We start from the raw sequence: 22,841 nt of genomic DNA, 5'->3' as shown, positions 1-22,841 counted from the left end.
CGAATACAATGTTCGTCGCCAACTTAGCGTGGAATTAGGGAAAAATTGTTCGGCTGTAGGGTTTTTGCGACAAAACACAGTTCGTCGCCAAATTCGTCGCCAATTGGCGACGAATACGATGTTCGTCGCCAACTTAGCGTGGAATAAGAGAAAAATTATTCGGCTGTAGGGTTTTTTGCGACAAAACATAGTTCGTCGCCAAATTCGTCGCCAATTAGCGACGAACAGCGAGTTTCGTCGCCAATTTGGCGACGAATTCTCCGTTCGTCGCAAAATTTCATCCCTATAAACTAATTTTTTAAATTATAATTTAGCGACCGAATCGGAGTTCAGTCGCTAATTTAGCGACCGAATCGGAGTTCGGTCGCTAATTTAGCGACCGACTGGAATTCGGTCGCTAATTTAGCGACCGAACCGGCGTTCGGTCGCTAAATTAGCGACCGACGCCCGTTCGGTCGCTAAATTATAGCATCCCTAACTGCCAAATTGGGACGAATCTGGAATTCGTCCCTAATTTTTGCGACGAATTATAGATTCGTCCCTAAATTTGTCCCAAAATTAGGGACGAATCCAGAATTCGTCCCAAAATTAGGGACGAATCCAGAATTCGTCCCAAAATTTCGCGGACGAATTCTGGATTCGTCCCTAATTTTGGGACGAATCCAGCATTTGTTGCCAAATTGGCGACGAACAATCAAATTCGTCGCCAAAATTGCGACGAATTTGTTCGCCCAATTTGGCGACGAACCTGAATTCGTCGCCAAATTTTGGGACGAAAATCAGGATTCGTCGCCGATTTGGCGACGAACAAGATTTTCGTCGCCAATTTGGCAACGAAAATCAGGTTCGTCGCCAAATTGCGACTAATTTAGCGACGATTTATTTTTTTGCAACGAACTCTGCAACGAATTGATTGAGTTGCTAAATTAGCGACTAATATTGGATTCGTCGCAAAATTTGTTGCAGATTAGCAACGAAATATGGATTTGTCCCAAATTTCGTTGCTAATTGGCGACGAAATATTTTCGTCCCAAAAGTTCGTCGCAAAATACCTGTTTTTTTGTAGTGTGAGCCTCGCCGAATCCCTCCATTCGGCAGGAGCCTCTCCGAATCCTTCCATTCGGCGGGAGCCTCGCCGAATCCCTCCATTCGGCAGGAGCCTCGCCGAATCCTTCCATTCGGCGGAAGCCTTGCCGACTCTCCTCCAGGCGGCTATGCACCAGTCGACCCTAGTCGATTCACCGGACTTCCATTCGGTCGTGCACTAGTCGACTCTCTCCATGCGGCTATTCACTAGCCGAATCCCTCTTTCTACCCTACACCAGCCGAATCGCCGAATCACCTTACGTGGCTTCTGTTTGCGTTTGTCATCACCCTCGATTGACTACACTCCTCACAGTGTCCTGGCTCACCTCATCATGATTTCTGACAAACCCACGCCCCCAATAATTAATGCTATCCCTTGCGTCTGCACGGATAGTGACAACATACCACTTTACCGGCGATGGGACAAGGAACTCGATTATTCCTGCCACCTCATTAATCATGATGAGACATTCCTTAAATGATGACGTGACAGGTATGCACGCTCATCCCTCTTTAAAAAGACCACTCCGCTCCGCAGGTAGGGCTCTCTTCTTCCCTCTCACACACTCTAGAATTCTCAACTTCTCTACTTACGCTACTGTTCATCTTCTTCCTCCGCCGTCCCTGACTTGAGCGTCGGAGTGGTCGCGCCAGGGCACCCCCCTGGCCTTCCTACTGACGTTCCCTTTAATCGCTGGTCGTTCTCTGCTTCCGCTGCGGGTCTTCATCGTCTCCGGCGAAGTCTCAGGCGACTCTGAAGCTGTCATCGCCCTCAGTGCCATCCACTGTTCAAAGCCCGCAACGAGGAGGTCCGGTGACGTGTCCTGAAGCAGTTCTCAACCGGAACAGCCCCGAAGGTTTCCATAAATATATACTCGATTCTATATTCTTGTAAACAAACAAAATCTTGAGAGCGGATGAATGCACCTTCCATTTTTCTCGAGATATGCTTCATCGCAATGCGTTGCACGTGAGAGTTTGGGATGCCGGACCATTAAAAGACTTGTAACAGGGGCGGCTCAAGCCCACAGAAGGCCCTAGGCGAAATTTTTTTTAAGATGATTGTTATTATTTAAAAAAAAAATTTTCACCCTTTTCTATTCGGACTTGAAACCGACAATGGTAGATTTAAAATTTTTTTAAAATAAATTAAAATTTTAATTATAAAAATAAATTTTTTATATAAAATTAAATTTTCTTATTTTTTTGTTGCAAAATTATTAATTAAATTTTCATATTTAATTTCGGCGTAGAGTAGCAAGGAAAACTAAGAACTAGTAGTATAATTTAAAAGAACATGAAGCAAAAATAGCAAAGACTATCTCAAAATAGCTAAAAAGGTAAATGTATGGTAAAAATTGGGGGGAAATCAGAGATGGGATGAATCTGGATGTGGATTGATTGAAATACAAAGAAAAGGGGAGGGGAAAGAGCAAGACGACAAGAACAAAATCCTTGAGAACGGGACAAAAGTTCACAGGAGACCCTGCTTCCGAATCAGGAACCTGAGCCAATATCGCAAATCAACCGCCGTTAACTAATTCAATAAAAAAATGTCGAGAAAAGGTAGAACTCATGGGAATCGACAGGCGATTAGGGTTCGGAACCTGGAGGAGCGAGTGCGAAGGATGGGAAGGGGCGCAGTGGGGGCGAGCTTGAAGCCTCGCAGTTTCGCCGGCGAGGAACGGAGGAAGACGGTCAGTCCAGAGGGGCGAGGCGGCAGGGGACGACGCTGTTTCGCCGGCGTCGGTGAGGAAAACCCTCAGGGGACGACGCTGTTTCGCCGGCGTCGGTGAGGAAAAGTCGAAAACCCTCAGGGGATCGCTGTTTCGCCGGCGTCGGCAGGAGATCGTTGTTTCGCTTTCGCCGGCGTCGGCAGGAGATGAAGATTGAAGAGTCGACAGTCGGCGTCGACAGGCCGTTGGCGTTGAACGAGAACGAAAGAACGGGTTACGGGAGAAGGAGAAACGCGGAGAACGAGGCGAGGAGAAAGAAGAGAACGGGAGAAGGAGACGCGGAACGAGGCGAGGGAGATAAAGGGATATCCGTATTGGGAAGCGGCGAAATTTTATGGATCCGATTTTAATTATTTATTATTTATTATCGCTAAATAATTTAATAATTTATTTTTTCTTTTTGGGCCCCTTTTAAACCTGGGCCCTAGGCACAGGCCTTACCCGCCTATGCCCAGAGTCGGGCCTGACTTGTAATTTTTATTTTCCTGAATAATATGATGGCAATGGAAATTAATCTACCAATTTTCAGGTGCTCGAATCTAATTTACAGCTGTTAGTGTTGTTGGCTTATATTTAAAGCTCAATAGAAAATATAATCTAATTTAAAATATAAGGCATTGAGTGAGGCACTTTTAATATTTAAGCATATTTGCCAATTTTTATATGTAAAAGTCTGAATTTAATATCGCATTGGAAGGAAAAGAAAGAATCTAATCCAACCAAAAATGCTGAGGTGGGATTCTTCTGAATCTCCAAAATTAAAAGGGTTAAAATTCTCCCCTTCATTTATATTTTTGTTTCTTTTAATAATTCAAGTTTTTTGATGAAAGACTTTGATTAATGAAGGTAATTTAATTTTTTTAACAAATAAATACCAATTTAATAGTGTTGATTTATTATATATATATATGTTCTACCATCCACATTATTACAATCCAATAGAGGATACATGAATCTGCTCGTCTGTCTGTCAATGATTACTGGTAGTGCGCCACCAAGTGGAGGTCTCTCAGAACAGAGACAAACTTTTGGCGAACGTTTTTGAGTAAAAAAGAAAGAATCAAAAGAGAAGACGCAAAAGGAGATGAAAATATAAACAAATCTGTGCCAAGTATCAGTACCAATGCATGCACTTACTTTTGAAGAGATTATAAATTGGACGCTATGAAGCTTTTAGCTTCTTAGACTAGATATGCATCAGCTACTGTAGTTTGTTGAATGTTGATTTTGAAGATCTAAAGAGTCCATATATTACGGTTTTCCTCTGTTATGGGTCTATATGTCGAGCCCGGTTAGCCAGATCAAACAGAAGGTGTTTGGGGCTAGGTCTTGAGACCGGGCTCATGGACCGAACCGAGTCCTACGGGACTACCAAGTCGGGTCCTCTGCTCGAGACTGGACGAACGAACCGAGCTAAGTCCTATGAGGCTACTGGATTGAGCCCGCCTTAAGCGCAGAGTCGAACCCTCACAAGTGTTACCCCGACAAGATCCTAGTGTCGAGTCGTATCCCACTCATTCGGCTCGGGTAATGCCCGGGGGGGGGGGGGGGGGGGTCCATTTGGCTCGACTCGTTGTTGCCCAAGTCATCCTCCATATTTCCGAGAGTGTTCACTCGGCTCGAGCCCTCTCCGAACTGATGTCCCCATCGGTCGAGCCGAACCGCATGTTTAAAGATCTTTCTAGCCGACCCGATAGCACACATGTATAGTGCCGAACCGGGTCAAATCACACTTATCTCATCCGTCACCGGCTTATCCTAATTAGGGGAAAGACCACTCCCTCCGCATACTGTTATGAATGTTCTCCTGATGCCTATACGGCTCATCATAGCAAATCTTCGACAGATAGTGTATCACACTCCCTTGAATGCTAATCAGCGATGGGACATTAATGTTGACCATACCCTGTCCTCTGTCACATTCATAACACCGATGGGACTTTGGCCACGTCTTTGATATGACTTAACGTCATTAAACTATATAAAAGGTCAGTTGGTTCTCTAAGAGAGGTATGAAATCTCACACTAGGCTGCTCCATTTTTTCTTCGTTTTCCCTCCCCCTACTTCACCAACTGACTTAAACATCGGAGTGGTCGCCAGGACCCCTGACCTTCCATCTCACCTTCCTTTTGTGTGTAGGTGCCGCTCTCAAGCTCTTCTCTCCATCTTCCTCTCAGCAGTTTTGGTGTTGAAGAAAACGGTCCAAGCGTCCGGGGGCTGATCTCAACAGGAACATCCTCCAATACTTTTACATTTTCTTACTACTGGGCCATCGTTGTTTTATAATAGTGAGGAATTTGCATGATTACAGAAGTTAAATACAGTTTAGAATGATAAAACAAATGAAGAACCAAACCAAAAATCTTGCTAACAGAGTTGAATTTCTTGCGGTTCCAAATTGACGAGCTGATGCATGTTTCTATTGACGGAGATGATCCATGGCTTTGATCAATACCGGCCTGAACCTGTCGACGTCGAGCTTCACGTTCTGCTGCTTCAGGTAGATCTTCCCCATCTTGAACCACCCTTGATGGTGGATCGACTGCGGGTCCGAGATCACCGGGTGCTCTCTCGAATACAACTCCAACAGCGTGCTCTCCTCCACGCTGATGTTGTACTGCAAGTAGAGCAGCCCCGACTCCCTCGCCGGCGGCCCGTACGTGTGCTCCGCCATCCCCTCCAAGTCGCAGCACGGCGCGATCTGTATCGCCACCGCGTTCGCCGGCAGGAATACTAAGTTGGTGAGCCCGGCGCCGTGCACGCCCATGATCACGTCGCACGAGTTCACCACCTCCGCGAACGCGGCCACGTTCACGAAGTTCGCGTCGGCGATCACCACCTCGAAGCCTACCGCCTCCGCCGCCCGCACGATCTCCGGCACGTTGGTGAACCGCCGCGTGCCGTTCCGCGCCACCAGCAGGAGCCGCGGCCGCAGCTCCGGGTGCGCCCGAAGGCTGACGGCGCGCTCCCGCGGGAGCGCGTACGCCTCGCGCAGGAACCTGGTGAAGTCGAGCATGGAGATGCCGTTGGGCGCGCGAGCGCGGTCGATTGTGAGGTCATTGTGGAAGCGTAGGTCGACCAGCGCGTGCGGGCGGCAGTGCACGTCGTCGCTGTTGTCGAGGTCGACGAATTCGTACCGAGTGAGCCTATCGATGATGGGCCGATACTTGTTGAGCCACCACAGCCGGATGCCGGTGATCAGGAACTGGACCTCGCCGTGGAACTCGTGAGCGGTCAGAAACAGGGGAAGGAGCACGTCAGTGAAATCGTGGTAGTAGTTGCCGGTGAAACCGCCGAGGGCGAAGACGATGGCAGGGACGGTTCTGTTGACGGTACACGCTGGCGCCGCCGTAGCGGTTCGAACCGCGACCTTCTCTATGTTGCCCATGTGTTTGCGGACGTAGGGGAGGACCATGTACTCCTCGGCTTTTCGGTGGGGCGACACGAGCACCACGGCGGCGGAGGCCGCCTTCTTCTTGCCATAGATTCTGACATCGCCCGTCAGGTCGCAAAACTCCGTTCTGAAGTTGGAGAAGTCGCAGATTGAGCCAGTTAATTGCGGCTTCGGCATCTCAATCACTTGGGTGGTTTCTTTCTTCGGAAAGAGAGTCTTGTCACCTTCAATCAACATAAAATTCGTCACGTAGTTCAAGATTTGCTCAATTTTGACAACTTTTAATCGAATGCAAAGTTCAATTACCTGGTATCTTCGGTTCGCTGCTATTTTCCTCCAAACTCATATGGGAATCAGTAGAAAAGCTTTTGTTCAGCTGCTCCTCTGCTTTCTTTTCTTTTTCTGTCAAGTAAAAGAACTCTATGAAACCAAAGATAACACAAGATGTAGATTCTTGCATGCTGCTGCATACGTTGCAAATTCTACACGAGCTCAGAATTAGCTTTTACCTGGCTTTACTTGGCTAATCTTGCCTTCTGCCTCTTGATTAGTGCCAATCTTGAAGGTTGAAATTGCCTGATCATCGACTGCAAAAGCAAAACAAGAGAATTGCAAGACACAAATTAAACCTCAAAAAATTCTTAAAAAAGAGAGATGAAAACAAGCCTGGAATCAGAAGCTCACCAGTGGTTTCTGACATGCAGACGAGGTAGATCAAGATCACTAAGCAGCAGCCCACAAGCAAGGCCAAGCCAAGCCTCCTTGCTTCGATCCTGCTCAAGTTCCTGACTACGGCCTTCTCCAACCCCATGCTGAACGGGGAAGGCTAGACCAAGCTAATAACGCTGCAAGTTTCAGCTGTAGAGAGACGAGGCCGACGCGTTGCCCCAAGGGAGAAGATATTGGGAGTGAAAGGAGCAACCTCGTCCTTGTTCCTTCAACAAGAGGCTGAAGGCTAAAAACTAAAGTAGGCCCGAGGCCGAGTGATCCGTGCTCTCCTTCTCTCTCTTCTTCAAGAAGACAAATGGAAGAGCTTCTACTTAAAAATTAAATATCACTTTTCAAAGTCCATAAATATATATCTTTTCTCTCGGAACTACTTTTCCTCGTTCCTTTCGTTTTCATATGAAAACTTTAAGAAGAAATTTATCACAGAATCGGTGATAATGCGAAGAAGACATAATTTTGTAGTTTTTGGTACAATTATAGCGGGATAGAACTTTTGACTAGTCTGTTTCAGGAGTTAAGATTCCACCAACCCTCATCAATCCAGTGTCAACTTAATTTACCCATAAAAGTCAAAAGTAAACAGAGTTCTATATTTCTACGTTAGCCGCTGTTTATGAATTTACAGTTACCGTGAAAAGATTGAAATAAAGGAAAGATTATCTATTAAAATGAAATCAAGTCGAGTAATGTTGCCTTTTCATTTAATATATCGATGCATCAGAACTCTGCATGCCTGTGGTGGCGATCATTTTTGTCCCCCATTTTATTAAGAAAATTAGCTGTGAGTGGCTCGAAAAGAAGATGAGGTCCAGTGGTCCTCGTTTCAAGCATTGAGATAACTTTTCCAAATACAGCCACAAAAAAAAAAGACCTCGAAGTTTGCTTAATGTTTTATTTTTAAACTGTTCTAATTTCTTGCTTTCAGTAAAGCTGAATCTGAATTATCTCAATAATGCAGCCAAGTAAAAGAATCCTAGGACTGTTTAAATGAAGCAGAACAGGAATTTCTCAACAAGACGTCATGCTACATCATATCAGTATCATCTGCAATTTCAAAAACTATAAACCTTCAATAATTGAAGAATCATGATACATGTCTGCCAGTATTATTCTCGTCAACAAGTTATCAGACTTGTTGAAGCTTAATGCAAAGCAGTTTCAGACTAATGTCCTCGAGAAATCTCAATTTTCTCGTGCTCCGAAATTAATGGCGTAATGTATTATTGATCATTTTCTTCCACCCTGTGGTTGCGTGGCAGAATAACCTTTGTTTGGAGAAAGAAACATAAAGAATAATATACATAAAGTTTCATAAAGATAGACGAAGCGGTAGGTAGAGATTTGGATCTACCACATGTCCTTTCTTTCCACAAGCAATCGCTGCTATTTTGAAATCTTATCTCATCGCTTCCAATTTTCACCAGAACTTTGTTTATAGTTGTTTTTCATCTCGACTAAATATCCAGTACTTTATTGCATGCACACTCAAAAAATTATGAAAGTTTCTCTGGTTTGTGATAAATCCGGCATAATTCATGCACACTCAAAAAATCTTTAATAGTATTTATAACTACAGTGAATGCTTCAAGCGTAGGAACAAGTTGCAGAAAATTAGCATGTGTTATGCCAACTTAATTGTTCCCTCATTGACGGTGCTAGACAAGGCAAACGTGACGCCTCATGTCCCCATGTGAATTTAATTATTGCATCTCCATCTCCTCCTCTTGTGTCCTAGCTAGTTCTAGCTACCACCAATTCCTTAGGTGACAGATTTGCAGTTTTCCGTGACTGAATTTCAGAGCAGAGCACAGAGCACTGGATTTGGATGTTTACACAGGAGCAGGAGCAGGCTGTAGAGCCTTTTGCTCAGTATTCCAAACTCTTGCAAGCTCATGACGCTCAATTCGTAGACTGACTGCATAACATGCGACCTGTCTAATTGGTGTGGCCACTGTAGTTGAAGTCAAACTTGTTTGTGTTCGACACCTATCACTATTAGCGGACCAGCTGTCCGGCACGATAGATGAGAGGAATGTGACTTTGTACGAACAAATAAATCAAATAAAGTCACGTTGTTGCTATAACGTATGAATTGGGAAAGGGCGTCAATCATTTATCAAAATCGTCAAATAGACGATTCTATTCTTTAAAAAAATATCAAATGAACATTATATTTAAATTGAAGTGTAATGTCTTTAGTGTATGTTTGATGATTCGTGTAGAAATTAGTAATTAGTTAGTAATTTTTAAATCAGGCTTACATTAAGAATTCAGAATATTGTAGGTACTTTAATCTAAATGGGAATTATTATTTTTTTTGAAAAAGAGACGCCCGCGTAATGATTTGACAAATGATGGGCCCTTTTGTTTTTTTTTGCCCAAAATAGTAGTTTGAAAAATGAATTGAATATTGAATATGTATTATTGTGGCTAAAAGAATCTCTTTAGGCCCTATGGGACTCCTCACCCACCACATGCAAAATCGTATCGCCAGTATAAGAACTGTGCCACGTTCTAAATCAAATTTATTATTCTTTCGTGTAAAAAATAAAATCTATCATTTCAGTCATCCTACTACGATCATTTATAAAAAAATAAATCAAAAACGTATAGTTAACCACAATGAAGAAAAATATTATTTTCACTTCATCAAAATTTAAATTTTTATCCCCTTCTATAATTCTATTCCGTTATAACTAACTTAACTATATCACATGAGCAAATTTATTATTCTTGAATGGCTCTTATATATATGCATTCCCCAAATCAATGTGCAAGACCTTGGAAACATCTAGAGATTCCATATAAAGGATTAAGCAACAGTAAGAATACATGCAGTAGTTCCTTTTTGTACATCTGCAAGTTCAATTTGTCTAAACAATATAGATGATGAACTCCGAACTAAGCTAGCTCTTGCCTATTCTATTCACGAAGGAGCTCGCGGGCATGTATGAGAAAACTTCTGAATCTGTCCACATCGAGCTTCACATCTTGGTTGAAGAAGTATATCGAAGTCCAATTGCTCCAACCTTCCTTCTGAACTTGGACAGATTTTGGATTTATGACCACAGGATCTGTAATCCCATAGCGGTCGACCAGTGAGCTCTCCATGACACCTATGCCATACTGCAAGTACTTCATCTTCATCTCTAAAGTAGGCACTCCGTAGTCAGCATAGCAGAAGCTATCCATTCCTCCCAATGGAACAACTTGGATCACTACTGCATTGGTCGGGAGGAAGATGAGATTAGTAAGTAATAGAAGCTAATTAATTTAAATCTTATTTTTAGACTTTATCTATTTTATAAGTTAATTTTGAATTGGTCAACTGACCAAGCCTATGTAAAACATCTATATATTGCATCGTTTAGAGATGCAATAGGATCAATAAACTTTATTCTTTTGTGTGCTTACCTTTGTTCTAATATGGTATCAGAGCCTAACCTAATTTCCTATTTTTTTTCGCCACCTTTCTCCTGCCCTGTTCCTCCCTGACGCGATCTAGCGCCGCCGACAAAGAAAAATCTGCCGCCTACTGCCTAACCCTATCTCCTGGTATTTTCTTCGCTGAGACAGCCTCACGCAAACAGCAGCCGCCTCCTGGATCGAAGAAAAGTTGCCGGCGTCAAGGTCCTCTTTGTGGAAGCAAAGTTGCCGCGCTCCCGAGCTACACCCCCAAGGCGTCGCTCAAGTCCGTCGCCGGCCGTCTCACCACCCTCGCGTCAAGCGCCGCCGGAAAGTACGATCTCTCCGTCGTCTCTCGCGGCGACGACGTGTCACTGGACACCAGGGTCGACTCTTCACACGTCGCCAACACGGTTCTCGACGACACCCCGGTCTGCATCCTCACGGTCGAAAACATTCTCCTTTTTCCCGTGCAAGCGACGCGTCCCGTACAAGAGAGCCCTCCTTGAGGAAGACCCAGCCCCGTACAAGAGAGCTGGTAATGGTGCCGCACCCTTTGAAGGAACTAATCTCTCTTTTTCCTAAGTAGGTAATGCTCCAGCGAATTTGAAGTTTAACTTCCCTTGTGTCAAAGCTTGGCTTGGAAGGAAAAAGTGTCAAAGCTTGATCCTCCAGGCGTGTTTACAGAGAAAAGGTGATATTTCCTTGGCGTGGAAGGAATTTCATAGTGCATCACAGCTAAGCCACCACTTTCTCTTGGCTTTATTATTCTTAGCACTTTTGCAATGGCAGATAATTCTTCGCCATCATCGACCGCTGATATAAATTTTTCAATGCAATCCTCTGCTTTGCCTCTAAATGCCATGGCGTATTTACCCATCAAACTTACCAATGATAATTATATGCTTTGGAAGATGCAGTTTCTTTCTCTATTACGAGTTCATGACTTACTTGGCATCGTTGATGGTTCTTCTCCCAAGCCACAAGAAGCCGATGCAAATTATGCCATTTGGAGCAAGAAGGATCAAATTATTATGACATGGTTAATTTCGACAATTGATATATCTATACTTCCTATGATTGTAGGACTTGTTACCTCTCAGCAAATATGGGAGGTTCTTGCTCGAACTTTTGCCTCAGATTCTCAAGCACGTGTTCTTCAACTGCGCATGCAATTACAATCAACTCATCGAGGAGAAAAGTCTATCAATGAATACATGCAATCTATAAAGACAATTGCCAATAATTTAGCTGCGATTGGTCATCCTGTTTCAGATTCAGATTTGGTGGTTCAGGTTCTTACAGGATTGGGGCCTCAATATGACAGCTTTATTCCCAGCATAACTACTCGCATTGATCAAGTGTCTCTTAATACCCTACATGGATTACTATCTTCACATGAGATACTTCTTCAATTGCAATCTCACAGGGTTTCAGATTCTTTTGCTCTTTCGGCACAATCGGCTTATAAATCTGACAACACTCATCATCATCAAGAAAGTCCAGGACGACGAAATAGAGGTCGAGGCCGAGGTCAAGATCAAGGACGAGGTCAAGGACGAGGTCGAGGTCGAGGCCGTTGTCAAATCTGTCTCAAGAATGGTCACCTTGCTCATCAATGTTATAAAAGATTTGAATCAAATTTTAGTGGTGGTTTTGCATCCTCAACTCGAGCGTCATCATCAACTCCATCTTATCCTGGGGCATTCTCTCTTACAAGTAATACTTATACACCTACAGCGGATTCCTCAGGATCAGGGTGGCATCCAGATTCTGGCGCGACTCATCACGTCACATCAAATTATGACATTCTTACAGAGGCCACCTCCTATCATGGTCCTGACACGGTACAAATAGGCAACGGTTCAGGTTTGCAAATTGCTCACCTTGGAAACACATTTTTTCACTCATCTGGTCGTCTCTTTTACATGCGCAATACTCTTCATGTTCCATCTATTACTAAAAATCTACTATCAGTTCGTCAATTCGCTCTAGATAATAATGTGTTCTTTGAATTTCATCCTCATTTTTGTCTTGTGAAGGATCCCATCACCCAAACCATCCTGCTCAGAGGAGAAATTAAAGATGGTCTTTATCACTTGCAACCTACCTCCACCAAAGCGCTTATTGGAGAACGCACAAATAAAGCCTCTTGGCATGCACGTCTGGGACATCCATCTTTACGTTTGGTTCAGAACATCATTAGTCAGTTTGATCTACCAACCAATTTATCCTCTTCACCTCATTCTTGTGATGCTTGTCTGAAAGCAAAGAGTCATAAATTACCTTTTGGCTCTTCTTGTCATGTGTCTAAATTTCCGTTAGAATTAATTCACTCTGATGTTTGGGGTCCTGCTCCTGTTTTGTCAAACCAAGGGTTTATCTATTATGTGATTTTTATTGATGATTTTAGTAGATTTACTTGGGTTTTTCTCATGAAACGAAAATCTGACCTGCTTGATATCTTTTGTCAGTTTCAAAAACATGTGGAGCGTTTCTTTAATCGTAAGATCCTTTCTCTCCATTCTGATTGGGGTGGAGAATATCAAGCCCTTCATCGTCATCTAAATTCTTCTGGCATTCTTCATCGAGTTTCATGTCCTCACACTCCAGAACAAAATGGCTCTGCTGAACGGAAACATCGTCATATAATAGAAACTGCATTAGCTCTTCTCAATCATGCATCAGTTCCACTTAAATTTTGGGATGATGCAGTTCAAACTGCAGTCTATCTTATTAATCGTCTACCTACTCCGTTGCTTCAGCATAAAAGTCCCATGGAAAAACTCTACAATCAAACTCCTAACTACACCTTCTTACGTATCTTTGGTTGCGCATGTTATCCATGGCTCCGACCCTATTCTAAACATAAACTGAATCCACGTTCTCAACAATGTGTTTTTCTTGGTTATAGTAATTTGCACCATGGCTACCGTTGTCTGCATATTCCGACAGGGCGTATATATATATCTCGACATGTTATTTTTGATGAGTCTCTATTTCCTTTTACAGCCTCAACTGCACCTCCATCTTCAGGGAATAATGGAACTTTCTTAATACCACCACCTAATATTCCTTCTGAGTTCTCACAGACTGCTGCTCCGACCGGTCCTGCTACAAATACAGGTGGTGATGGCATTCTAGGGCCTGCTCCAGCTTCTGTTGAAAATTCATCTGGGTCATCTGAATCGCCTCATGTGTCTTCTCCAGTACGAGCTGGCCGGACTAATAATTTCAGGGGTGACAAGGCCTTAGAACCTATTCCATGTCCAATTTTGGAGGCATCTCCCACTACAGGAAACATGGCGCCTCATTCAGAATCATCAAATAACACAACCCCTTCATCAAACTCACCTTCAACATCAACAAGTGGTGATACTCCTTGTCGCATGCGTTCCTTGAGTGACATATATGCACGATGCTCGATGGCTACTCGGCATCCCCTTCCTCAAGCTCTAGTGGTTTCCTCGAAAACTATTGAACCGACTTGTTTTACACAAGCAAACAAAGATCCGAATTGGCGTAATGCAATGGCAACGGAATTTGATGCACTTCTTCGCAATGGAACATGGAGCTTAGTTCCACGCACTCCCTCTATGAATATTGTGGGCTCTAAATGGATCTTCCGTCTTAAACATCGCGCTGATGGTTCTCTTGAAAGATATAAGGCTCGGCTTGTTGCAAAGGGTTTTAGTCAACAACAAGGTATTGACTTCAATGACACTTTTAGCCCAGTAGTCAAAATTACATCTGTCAGATTATTATTATCAATTGCCATTAGTTCTAATTGGTCTATCCGACAATTGGATGTTTCTAATGCATTTCTTCATGGTAATCTTGAGGAGACGGTGTTTATGGAACAACCACCTGGGTTTATTCATCCACAATTTCCGTCTCATGTATGTCACCTCAAGAAATCTATATATGGTCTTCGACAAGCTCCTCGTGCATGGTTTCATCGATTATCCAAATGGTTGCAGAGTCAAGGATTTTCTGGTTCAAAAACTGACTCCTCTCTTTTCTATAGACACAATGATGAATCCATGATATTCTTTCTTATTTATGTGGATGACATCTTATTAACTGGCAATGATCAGAAGGGCATCAACAATCTATTAAGTCTTCTTAACCAAGAATTTCCTATTCGAGATTTAGGAAATGCTCATTATTTTCTTAGCATTGAACTTATTCCGCATGAAGAAGGTTATGTTCTCTCTCAGACCAAATATATCACTGGGCTTCTTCAAAAGGCTAAAATGGATGGAGCACGACCGGTCTCTACGCCGATGGCTACAAATACCGTTGTCACATCATCTTCAACTTCAGCGATGTCTGATCCCCAGATCTATCGAAGTATCGTTGGTGCTTTACAGTATGTGACTATTACACGTCCTGATATCACGTTTGCAGTCAATCGCGCTTGTCAGTTCATGCATGCTCCCACCGAACAAAATTGGGAAAGTGTGAAAAGAATACTTCGTTATCTTAAAGGCACTATTCTACATGGTTTTCTTTTATATCGCAACTCATCACGAGATTTACATGCCTATAGTGATGCGGATTGGGCAAGTTCTCCCGAAGATAGGCGCTCTACTAGTGGATATGCAATATTTCTTGGTCGGAATCTTATCTCTTGGAATTCGAAGAAGCAACCCACTGTATCTCGTTCAAGTACTGAAGCTGAATATAAAGCTATAGCTAATGCAACTTCAGAACTTATTTGGCTTCAATCACTTCTTTCAGAACTTCATCTTGCCTCGAAAACTACACCGAAAATTTGGTGTGATAATATTGGAGCAACATATCTTACAGCAAATCCAGTTTTTCATGCTCGTACCAAACACGTTGAGATTGATTTTCACTTTGTTCGAGAGCGTGTGGCTAGCCAACAATTATCTGTCTCTTATATCTCAGCAGAAGATCAAATTGCCGATATTTTTACCAAGCCATTATCCGGACAACGTTTCAGCAAACTAAGATGCAAACTCAACGTCAAAGATCTCCCGTTAAGTTTGTCGGGGGGTAATAGAAGCTAATTAATTTAAATCTTATTTTTAGACTTTATCTATTTTATAAGTTAATTTTGAATTGGTCAACTGACCAAGCCTATGTAAAACATCTATATATTGCATCGTTTAGAGATGCAATAGGATCAATAAACTTTATTCTTTTGTGTGCTTACCTTTGTTCTAATAGTAAGTCCTGCACCATGCACTCCGAGAATGACATCGCACGAGTTCACTAGGCGAGCAAATTCAGCTATACTTTGATTTTTCTTGATCTCTGCTACGACAGGTTCGAAGCCCTCCCATCCTACCATTTGCACAATTTCATTAACATTAGTGAATCTTCTCGTCCTGCTTCTTGCGATGATCAGAAGCCTAGGTCGCTTCTCAGGGTTGGCTCCTTGTAGCTTAGTTGCAGTTTTCCTCTCCAATGAGTAAGTGCTCCTTATGAACCGCCCAAAGTCGAACATCGTCACACCGCCGGATCTTGCAGGATCAATGCCCATGTCCTTGTGAAATGCAATGCCCACTATGACCCGAGGGTAACACCGAACCATCGCATCCTTGTTGAAGTTGATAATTTCATGATGAGATAGCTTCTTCAGTAATCGTTCGTACTTTGTCATCCACCAAGGCAGCATTTCACTTACCAGGAACTGAACTTCTCCGTTGAACTTGTGCGATGAGATGTAGAGGGGAATAATTGAATCTGAGACTTCGTGGAAGAAGTTGCCCATATAGCCACCGGTTGCAAAGATGATTGCTGGAACCGTGCTATTGATGTCACATTTCGGAACATCTTGTTTGGGACTCAAATAACCTACTGACATTTCAGTGACACCAGACATTGCAGGGCGATCGCCCTTCCTAGGATGAGGTTTTATCTTCCAGGACTGCTGTAGTTCTGTTGTGTTCCGGATTGAGGAAGTGACAAAGAAGATGGAGGAGGAGCTTGCTTGGATCCTGATATCGCCCTCCATGTCGCATATGTCTGCTCTTCTGTCCGAAGTATCACACAGGGGCTTCCTGCGGAGATCCACATTTTGGTTGTTTGTATCTGAAACCAAAATTAAGCATTCCAATTTGACACAAGAATTTCAAGGAAATGAATACATTATCTCAAGTTGTGTGTATATATATATATAATTGCTCATCCAAAGATGAAAAGGTAGACTTCCAAAACTCTGATTGTTGGAAATTCCCCCCTAATGAGTAACTAGATTCACGGTTCTCTGATTTACCACACAACAACTTCCTCCCTCGCCTTATAGATTTGATGGCAAATTTATCATCGAGTTAAGGAATTACCATTTTCTCCCGCCCTAGGAAGAGGAGATGCACGAGGCGACAACCAGGAACCCACTGCAAAAAATGAAGAAGAAGAAGAAGAAAGATTCAAACTTTAACCAGCTCTGACCACATAACACAAGAAAACGTTCTGGGGAAGAGCAACTCACATGAAGGAAGAGAGACAAAATGGCCAGCAGACAACACAAGGAGGGTTACGGAGATGAAGAAGAATCCTGTGAAGATGACAAAGCTCAGAGTCTGGAGCTCAACTCTGCTGAAGCTCCTGAAGAACTTGCCCTGGCTCCCCATCATCGAAGAACTCCTCCTCCTCCTGAGCTCGTCTGATCTCCACTTGCTATGGAGGAAGGCAAATTGCTATGGTTTGACCAAACCCACGGCGTAGATGGCCAAAGCTCGTAGGGTATTAGACATGGATGATTGAAGGCTGTCCTTTTTCCAGTAGCAATTTACTTTATCTCACGTCGTCACTTGTAATTCCATAATAATAATAATAAATGAATTCAGGATTATAATTTATAGATGTCCACTTCTACAGAACAATGCCTAAACCTTGGCGGCTTGGCCCAATTAGTTAAAAGGAATTAGTGCGTGCATTGTCAGTCAACAGTCTTCATAGTAAAAGAAAGAAAGCAATAGATGCTGCTCAGTGCACATTGTGGGAGCAAATCGTTAACTTCTTTTAGAACAACTTTTTCCATTCTCTTAAATGCTTTTAATAAAGGTGTTGGCTCTTAAGTATTTCTACTGGAGCTTTATATTTTTTATTTTAAAAGTAATAGTTTATTTGGATTCAGAAAAGAGAATCCACATGCTGCAATCTCTCATCCACTTCAGTTTTTATGCTGCAATCTCCCACTTTCAGAACCAGCAAATGGATCGACAATGACATTGATAACAGCTGGTTTTCGGGCAGAGAAAGATTCAGAAAGGGCGGTTTTGAGTTCTTCAGGTGTTCCAACTTTATAACCTTTCCCACCAAAAGATGCAGCAAGAGTGTGATATGCTGAATCTGGAACAAAGGAAGTAGGGGCAGGGTCATCTTTGTATGGTCCGGTAAGTTCATCAGCTGATCTTCGATCACCGCCATATACGCCGCCATTGTTGAACACAATCACGATGACAGGCAGTTGATATCTCACCAATGTCTGTGAAGTTTCACAAATGTGGAGTGAGCAAATGGAAAAATTGTATGTAATACTGAAATTTAAAACCAATATCCTGTAGATATGCTAAGTTTGCTCAAGACGCAGTGATTTTTAACCTAAAGATAGAATTCAATCCTGAAAACTGAAATCCTACTTTTAGTCCTAGCACTTACCTCAACTTCCATGGCACTGAATCCAAAGCCTGAACCACCACCAACCTTTCAGGTGAGGCCACTGCAGCTGCTATGCAGTAACCAAGCCCGACTCCCATTGTTCCCCAGGTTCCTGCATCCAGCCTCGTCCGAGGCTCATTCTGGATCAACACTGATCTTCCAACATCCATGGTATTAGCGCCCTCTGACACCAATACTGGGGCGGGGCTGCCCTGTGCAAGAATTGCATCCCTTATAATCCTCATTGGTGTAAAGAAGTTGAAGGGCACAACATCCTTCGCCAGCTGAGCTTCCATCTTCGCTGCGTTATCCTTCGCCTTGTTCGAAATTGCCTCCGCCCAGGGATGAGATTTCCCCAGACAGAAAGGTTGATCCTCTATCTGTTTGTTGATCAATTCCAGTACCTCCTTAGCATCACCAACTAAACCGAGATGGGGCTTGCGGAGTTCGATTTCTTCCTTGGAGACGTCGACAAGAATGAACTTAACATCTGGCGACCATCTCGGTGGTTCGCCGAAGTGGAGCAGCCAGTTGAGGCGCGCACCCACGATGAGAGCAACGTCGCAGCGGCCTATAGCGAGAGATCGTGCAGCTGTGGCTGCGAGCTCGTGAGTATCCGGCACCAATCCCTTCCCCATCGGGGTAGGGAGGAAGGGGATTCCAGTGGTCTCAATTAGCTTCCTCAGTGGCTCCTCTGCTCGTGCAAAGGCGGCGCCTTTCCCAAACACTACCAACGGTCTCTCGGCAGTCCTCAACAGAGACACGGCCTGCTCTATATCTAGGGATTCTTCGGTCCTCGTTTCCTCAATTATAGGGGTTTCCGCCTCGGTTAAAATCTTCTCAGCTTCGGAATTCGAGATCGTCTGATGGAGGACGTCGGACGGAAGGTCCAAATAGCACCCTCCCGGTCTCCCGGCGACAGCGTGGCTCAGCACCTGGTAAACCAATCGAGGGATCAGCGAGATGTCAGTGGCCTTAGCGGAAAACTTAACGAAGGGCTTGACGGCCTCCATCTGATCGAGTTCCTGGAAGTCTCCCCGGCCAGCGTCAGCCTGGTCGCAGGATCCGGAGATCATGACGGCCGGCCAGGTGTTGGCGCCGGCGTTGGAGAGCCCGGCCAGACCGTGGACGCATCCGGGGCCAGAGACAGTGAGGTACACACCGGGGCGGCCGGTGAGGTAGCCGTATGCGGTGGCGGCGTACCCGGCCGACTGCTCGTTGTGGAAGGCGATGAAGCGGACGCCGGCAGCGACGGCGCGAGTGGCGACGGACGTGACGGGGATCCCCACGACCCCGAACATGACCTCAACACCGGCCCGGGCCAAAGAGAGGGCCACCAGGGTGCTCCCATCAATCTGGGTCTGCGAAGCGTCCGCCATAACCAAAGCTTGAAGTTTGAACTGAGTCAGAGCAACGAGAGGAACGATTGAAGAGATGAGTCGGTAAGGTATTGCCTTTATATGCAGTAGGCAGACTAGAATTAACCCTTCGTATGGCCGACGAGCCAATTCAACAGTGGAAAACGTTGCAAAAAGCGCAATCTTTGTTTTGCTATTGACATGACGAGATTTGGCACAATATTATGAACCTTCGATTCTGTCCACCCTTTCCTGGATCGCAGCGGACCACTTCAACATTCAGTAACCAGTAGACCAGTCACAGTTCGCCATATTTACGGAGGAAAATCGGCATTATATTTAGGAGAAGACGAGAAAAGAAGAAGAAGATGACGATGAGAAATTAGAATCCAATGCCATGATATTAGAAAACACCAACAGTCTCTATCGACGCACCTTCCTTTCTTTGAAACTTTTGCCGGCAATGGCGTCTGCTATCGTCCTTCTCTTCTTGTGGCTGAATTGCTTGATGAGAAAGCAAATGGAAGTTTTTCTCACCAGCATTATCTAAATGGAAGCCCCACCAACGCACCATGAATTGATTCCCGGCGAACAACCAGATGCAGCGACGCTTGGCCTTCAAATTTGATATCAGAAGCAGCACCATGAATTCTATAATTGCACCATGAATTGATTTACTTTGATGGTCGGTCGGTGGGAAACAACCCACCTGTGGCTACTGGATTATCATTTTTTTTTATATCGATTTGTTACATGAAGAGTACCAAACGAGCTCTAAATATAATGCAATTATAGGTGGAGTTCAGTTCCCAACCACAACCTGGATTGCATCAGAACAACCTCCATTACTCGAGAAACAAAGGCCTTTTCTTACAAAGTTATTTCATCTTCTACAGATATGTGGAAAACAAAATATATATACAATTAGCTTGTGACATGGCGACATCTACACCAATATGCAATGCCTCCACCTCTACCTTGAGCAACTGCAATTTCCTCGTCGATGTAGAACCAGATGAAGAAGGGATCTTTGGTGGTAGGCTCCCTCTCTGTTTGTTCAAGATCAATTTGCAATGGACCAAATGGTCCAACCTTTATACGGACATTCAGAAAAATGAATGCCAATATTCTACTCTTCCATGAGAATTTGCCCTCAAAAGTTAGAGATCCAGCAGGACCCAAATATACACCATTCTCTATCCTTTTTGCCTGATGTATGTATCCAATGTGTTAATTGAATGCATTTAAATCTTTCAATTGTTATCATGTTGATTACGAATACATTTAGCAAAACTGAGACGAGATATTTGAACTGATCGATGCCTACGAGAAACTCACCGCAGCATCAAATCGTTGAACAGCAGTGATGGGAAAATATCGGCCCTTGTCCAACTTGCCCTGAAGGAGACACAATCCACGTACAAATGTGCCGGTGCGAACGAACAGAGACCAACTTCAAATCAACAACGTAAGCACAAGCAAATTAAGTTCACCTGGGCGGTGAATATAAGCATCCAAGTCCTCCCCGGCGACTCCGTCCCCCCGAGGGTCTCAAGAAACGAGGACGGCTCCGCCTTTCTCTTCTTGATCGAGGCGAGGGCAGTGAGGACTTGGACCGGCGGAACCTTCCTGGTCTTCGCCGCCTCCTTCAGCACCTCCACGCTCGCTGCCACGCCCTACAGATACAGTACCGAAGTCACGAAGATCCCTAGAATAGCAAGCATAAGGATCGCAGACAAAAATCACCGACCGATTCCTCCTCCAATAAGGGCGCGTCCTCCTCAACGGCTCCAATCTCCGGCGCCGCCGCCAGCGGAGGAAGTACCCGTCGGTGGGGGAGAGCTGCTGACGGTGCGGGAAGACGAGGCACAAGGGATCTGGAGAAAGGACGGAGCTTGGTTTGGAGAAGAGGAGGGGAGGGAGGAATCGGGCGAGGGATTGAGAAAAATGCCATCTTTTTCTTTTTCTGCGTTGAGAAACTTTTGGAGGGAGATAAAAAGTTTGTGGTTTTGAAATAACAAACGACCTTGCTTCCCTGGCCAGTCCCCAATGGCTACTGCTACGTGTGTAACTGTATTTTTTTTGCTTCCCTGAACAAACACAAATTCATTTGTTCTTATTAGCTACAATTTCTTGACCTCAGATTAGAAGACAATGGCAGATTCATGTTCCACTGTTTGCTTTCCTTTTCTCTTCTCAATTTTGAGGAAAACGGGTCAATGCAACACTGTGCTAATGCTTTATAGGAAGCATCTTTGCTGAAGGACAAGGACATCGACATGGCCTGGTGCAACTAAAGCACCACTTGAATAGATAGTGGAATCTACTTTACTAAAACAACAATTCAATTAACTTAATCTGTTTGAAAATATTTTCATTATCATAAGCCTTATCATCAACCACTACTAACCACCCTTCTCAATCTTCTTCTCTTACCTGCCAACTCTAGTTGCTCCATCGAAACTGCATCTGCCAAAGATTTGAGTGGATCCAGTTGGTAACTGGTAAGAATCCCTTCGATCAAAGAAGCCAACACTAGTCATTTTAATGTTTTAATTTACAGAATAATACAGCATTCCAAATAACCCAGAGACGACCCGGATCTCAGCCGAGGTGCATTACTCCGGCGAGACTAAACGCCTTTAGGGCCTCGACGAGATGGAAGGAGATGAAGACCGCCGACGTGGGCACGCTGAGGGCCATGACGACGGCGATCCCGATCGCGAAGCTCGGCCTCGTGCTCATGAGAATGGTCTGCAGCAAGCAGAGGACCTCGCAGACGTTTGCGTGGTAGCTCGTGTAGTAGCGCTTCTCCCAGTCCGCCCACTCCGTTGGCGCCTCATAACTCGTCTCCGCCATCTTCATCTCGTGGATCCTTTTGCGTAGCACAATCATGTTCTCGTCGACGAGTCTCCCACTGTCGTTCCAGCCGAAGGCGGGGACTCTGCCAGAGGTGAAACGGGGGCGGTGGTGGCGGCGGCCGTCGACGATAAGTCGGGGGGAAAGGTGGTGGCGCAGAGGAGGAGAGGAGATGGTGCAAGGAAACATTTTTCTTCTAATCAGTCCAACTATTGCAGCGAAGAGAACTAGGATGTGAAGAGAGGAAGAGGATCTGGGGGTCTTTATAGCCAAGAGCGGGCCATTAACAGTCGACACCATGTCGGCGCCGAGCGCGTGTTCGTCCGGTGGCGGCGGATCTAACACAAAGGAAACCACCTGATCGAGTAAGATGGTGACGCGTGGCACTGCAGGTCCTGTTGTCGGCGCCCTACTTCTTATCCTAACTTGATTTCTGACGACAGCCATTTTAATTTTGTAGTTGGTCAACCGAATAACGTGCGTTTGATTCAATGAATCTCGTACAAAATGTAATTTTTTTTATCGTGTTCAATTATTGATCAGCACGTGGCATGCCGACAATGGAAACGAATTCAATAAGGTATGGGCCGTTGATTTTATTTTTCACAATATTTTTTATAAAACCCAAATTTAATGAA

General features: G+C 44.2%; 4 protein-coding genes and 1 pseudogene across 4 annotated transcripts; all 5 read right to left on the bottom strand.

Annotated features, from left to right (window-relative positions):
* Positions 1–5,076: 5,076 nt before the first annotated feature.
* LOC141827667 (beta-1,2-xylosyltransferase XYXT1-like) lies at positions 5,077–7,189 on the bottom strand. The gene is made up of 4 exons (XM_074714968.1): positions 6,902–7,189; positions 6,727–6,804; positions 6,524–6,619; positions 5,077–6,441 (listed from the first exon to the last, which is right to left on the bottom strand). The coding sequence occupies exons 1-4, from the start codon at positions 7,026–7,028 to the stop codon at positions 5,243–5,245; spliced, it is 1,500 nt and encodes a 499-aa protein (XP_074571069.1). The 5' UTR covers positions 7,029–7,189; the 3' UTR covers positions 5,077–5,242.
* A 2,543-nt stretch (positions 7,190–9,732) lies between these two features.
* On the bottom strand, positions 9,733–17,033 carry LOC141828573 (alpha-1,3-arabinosyltransferase XAT3-like). Its single transcript, XM_074716026.1, has 4 exons — positions 16,815–17,033; positions 16,666–16,719; positions 15,534–16,414; positions 9,733–10,210 (listed from the first exon to the last, which is right to left on the bottom strand). The coding sequence occupies exons 1-4, from the start codon at positions 16,957–16,959 to the stop codon at positions 9,869–9,871; spliced, it is 1,422 nt and encodes a 473-aa protein (XP_074572127.1). The 5' UTR covers positions 16,960–17,033; the 3' UTR covers positions 9,733–9,868.
* Positions 17,034–17,284: 251 nt separating this feature from the next.
* Positions 17,285–19,570, bottom strand: LOC141826033 (2-hydroxyacyl-CoA lyase-like; annotated as a pseudogene).
* Positions 19,571–20,268: 698 nt separating this feature from the next.
* LOC141825992 (uncharacterized) lies at positions 20,269–21,298 on the bottom strand. The gene is made up of 4 exons (XM_074713254.1): positions 21,095–21,298; positions 20,838–21,020; positions 20,683–20,742; positions 20,269–20,553 (listed from the first exon to the last, which is right to left on the bottom strand). Exons 1-4 carry the CDS (start codon positions 21,296–21,298, stop codon positions 20,269–20,271), a joined length of 732 nt encoding a protein of 243 aa, XP_074569355.1.
* A 407-nt stretch (positions 21,299–21,705) lies between these two features.
* On the bottom strand, positions 21,706–22,518 carry LOC141828404 (uncharacterized). Its single transcript, XM_074715832.1, has one exon. It carries the CDS (start codon positions 22,501–22,503, stop codon positions 21,949–21,951), a length of 555 nt encoding a protein of 184 aa, XP_074571933.1. The 5' UTR covers positions 22,504–22,518; the 3' UTR covers positions 21,706–21,948.
* Between the last annotated feature and the right edge of the window lie 323 nt (positions 22,519–22,841).

Source organism: Curcuma longa, chromosome 4 (genome assembly GCF_044706935.1).
Source record: "Curcuma longa cultivar G26 ecotype Majalengka, Jawa Barat chromosome 4, ITB_CL_G26_1.1, whole genome shotgun sequence".
Taxonomy (NCBI): Eukaryota; Viridiplantae; Streptophyta; class Magnoliopsida; order Zingiberales; family Zingiberaceae; genus Curcuma; species Curcuma longa.
Note: the sequence above shows the minus strand (reverse complement) of the source record. Positions and strands in the feature narration are given on the sequence as shown.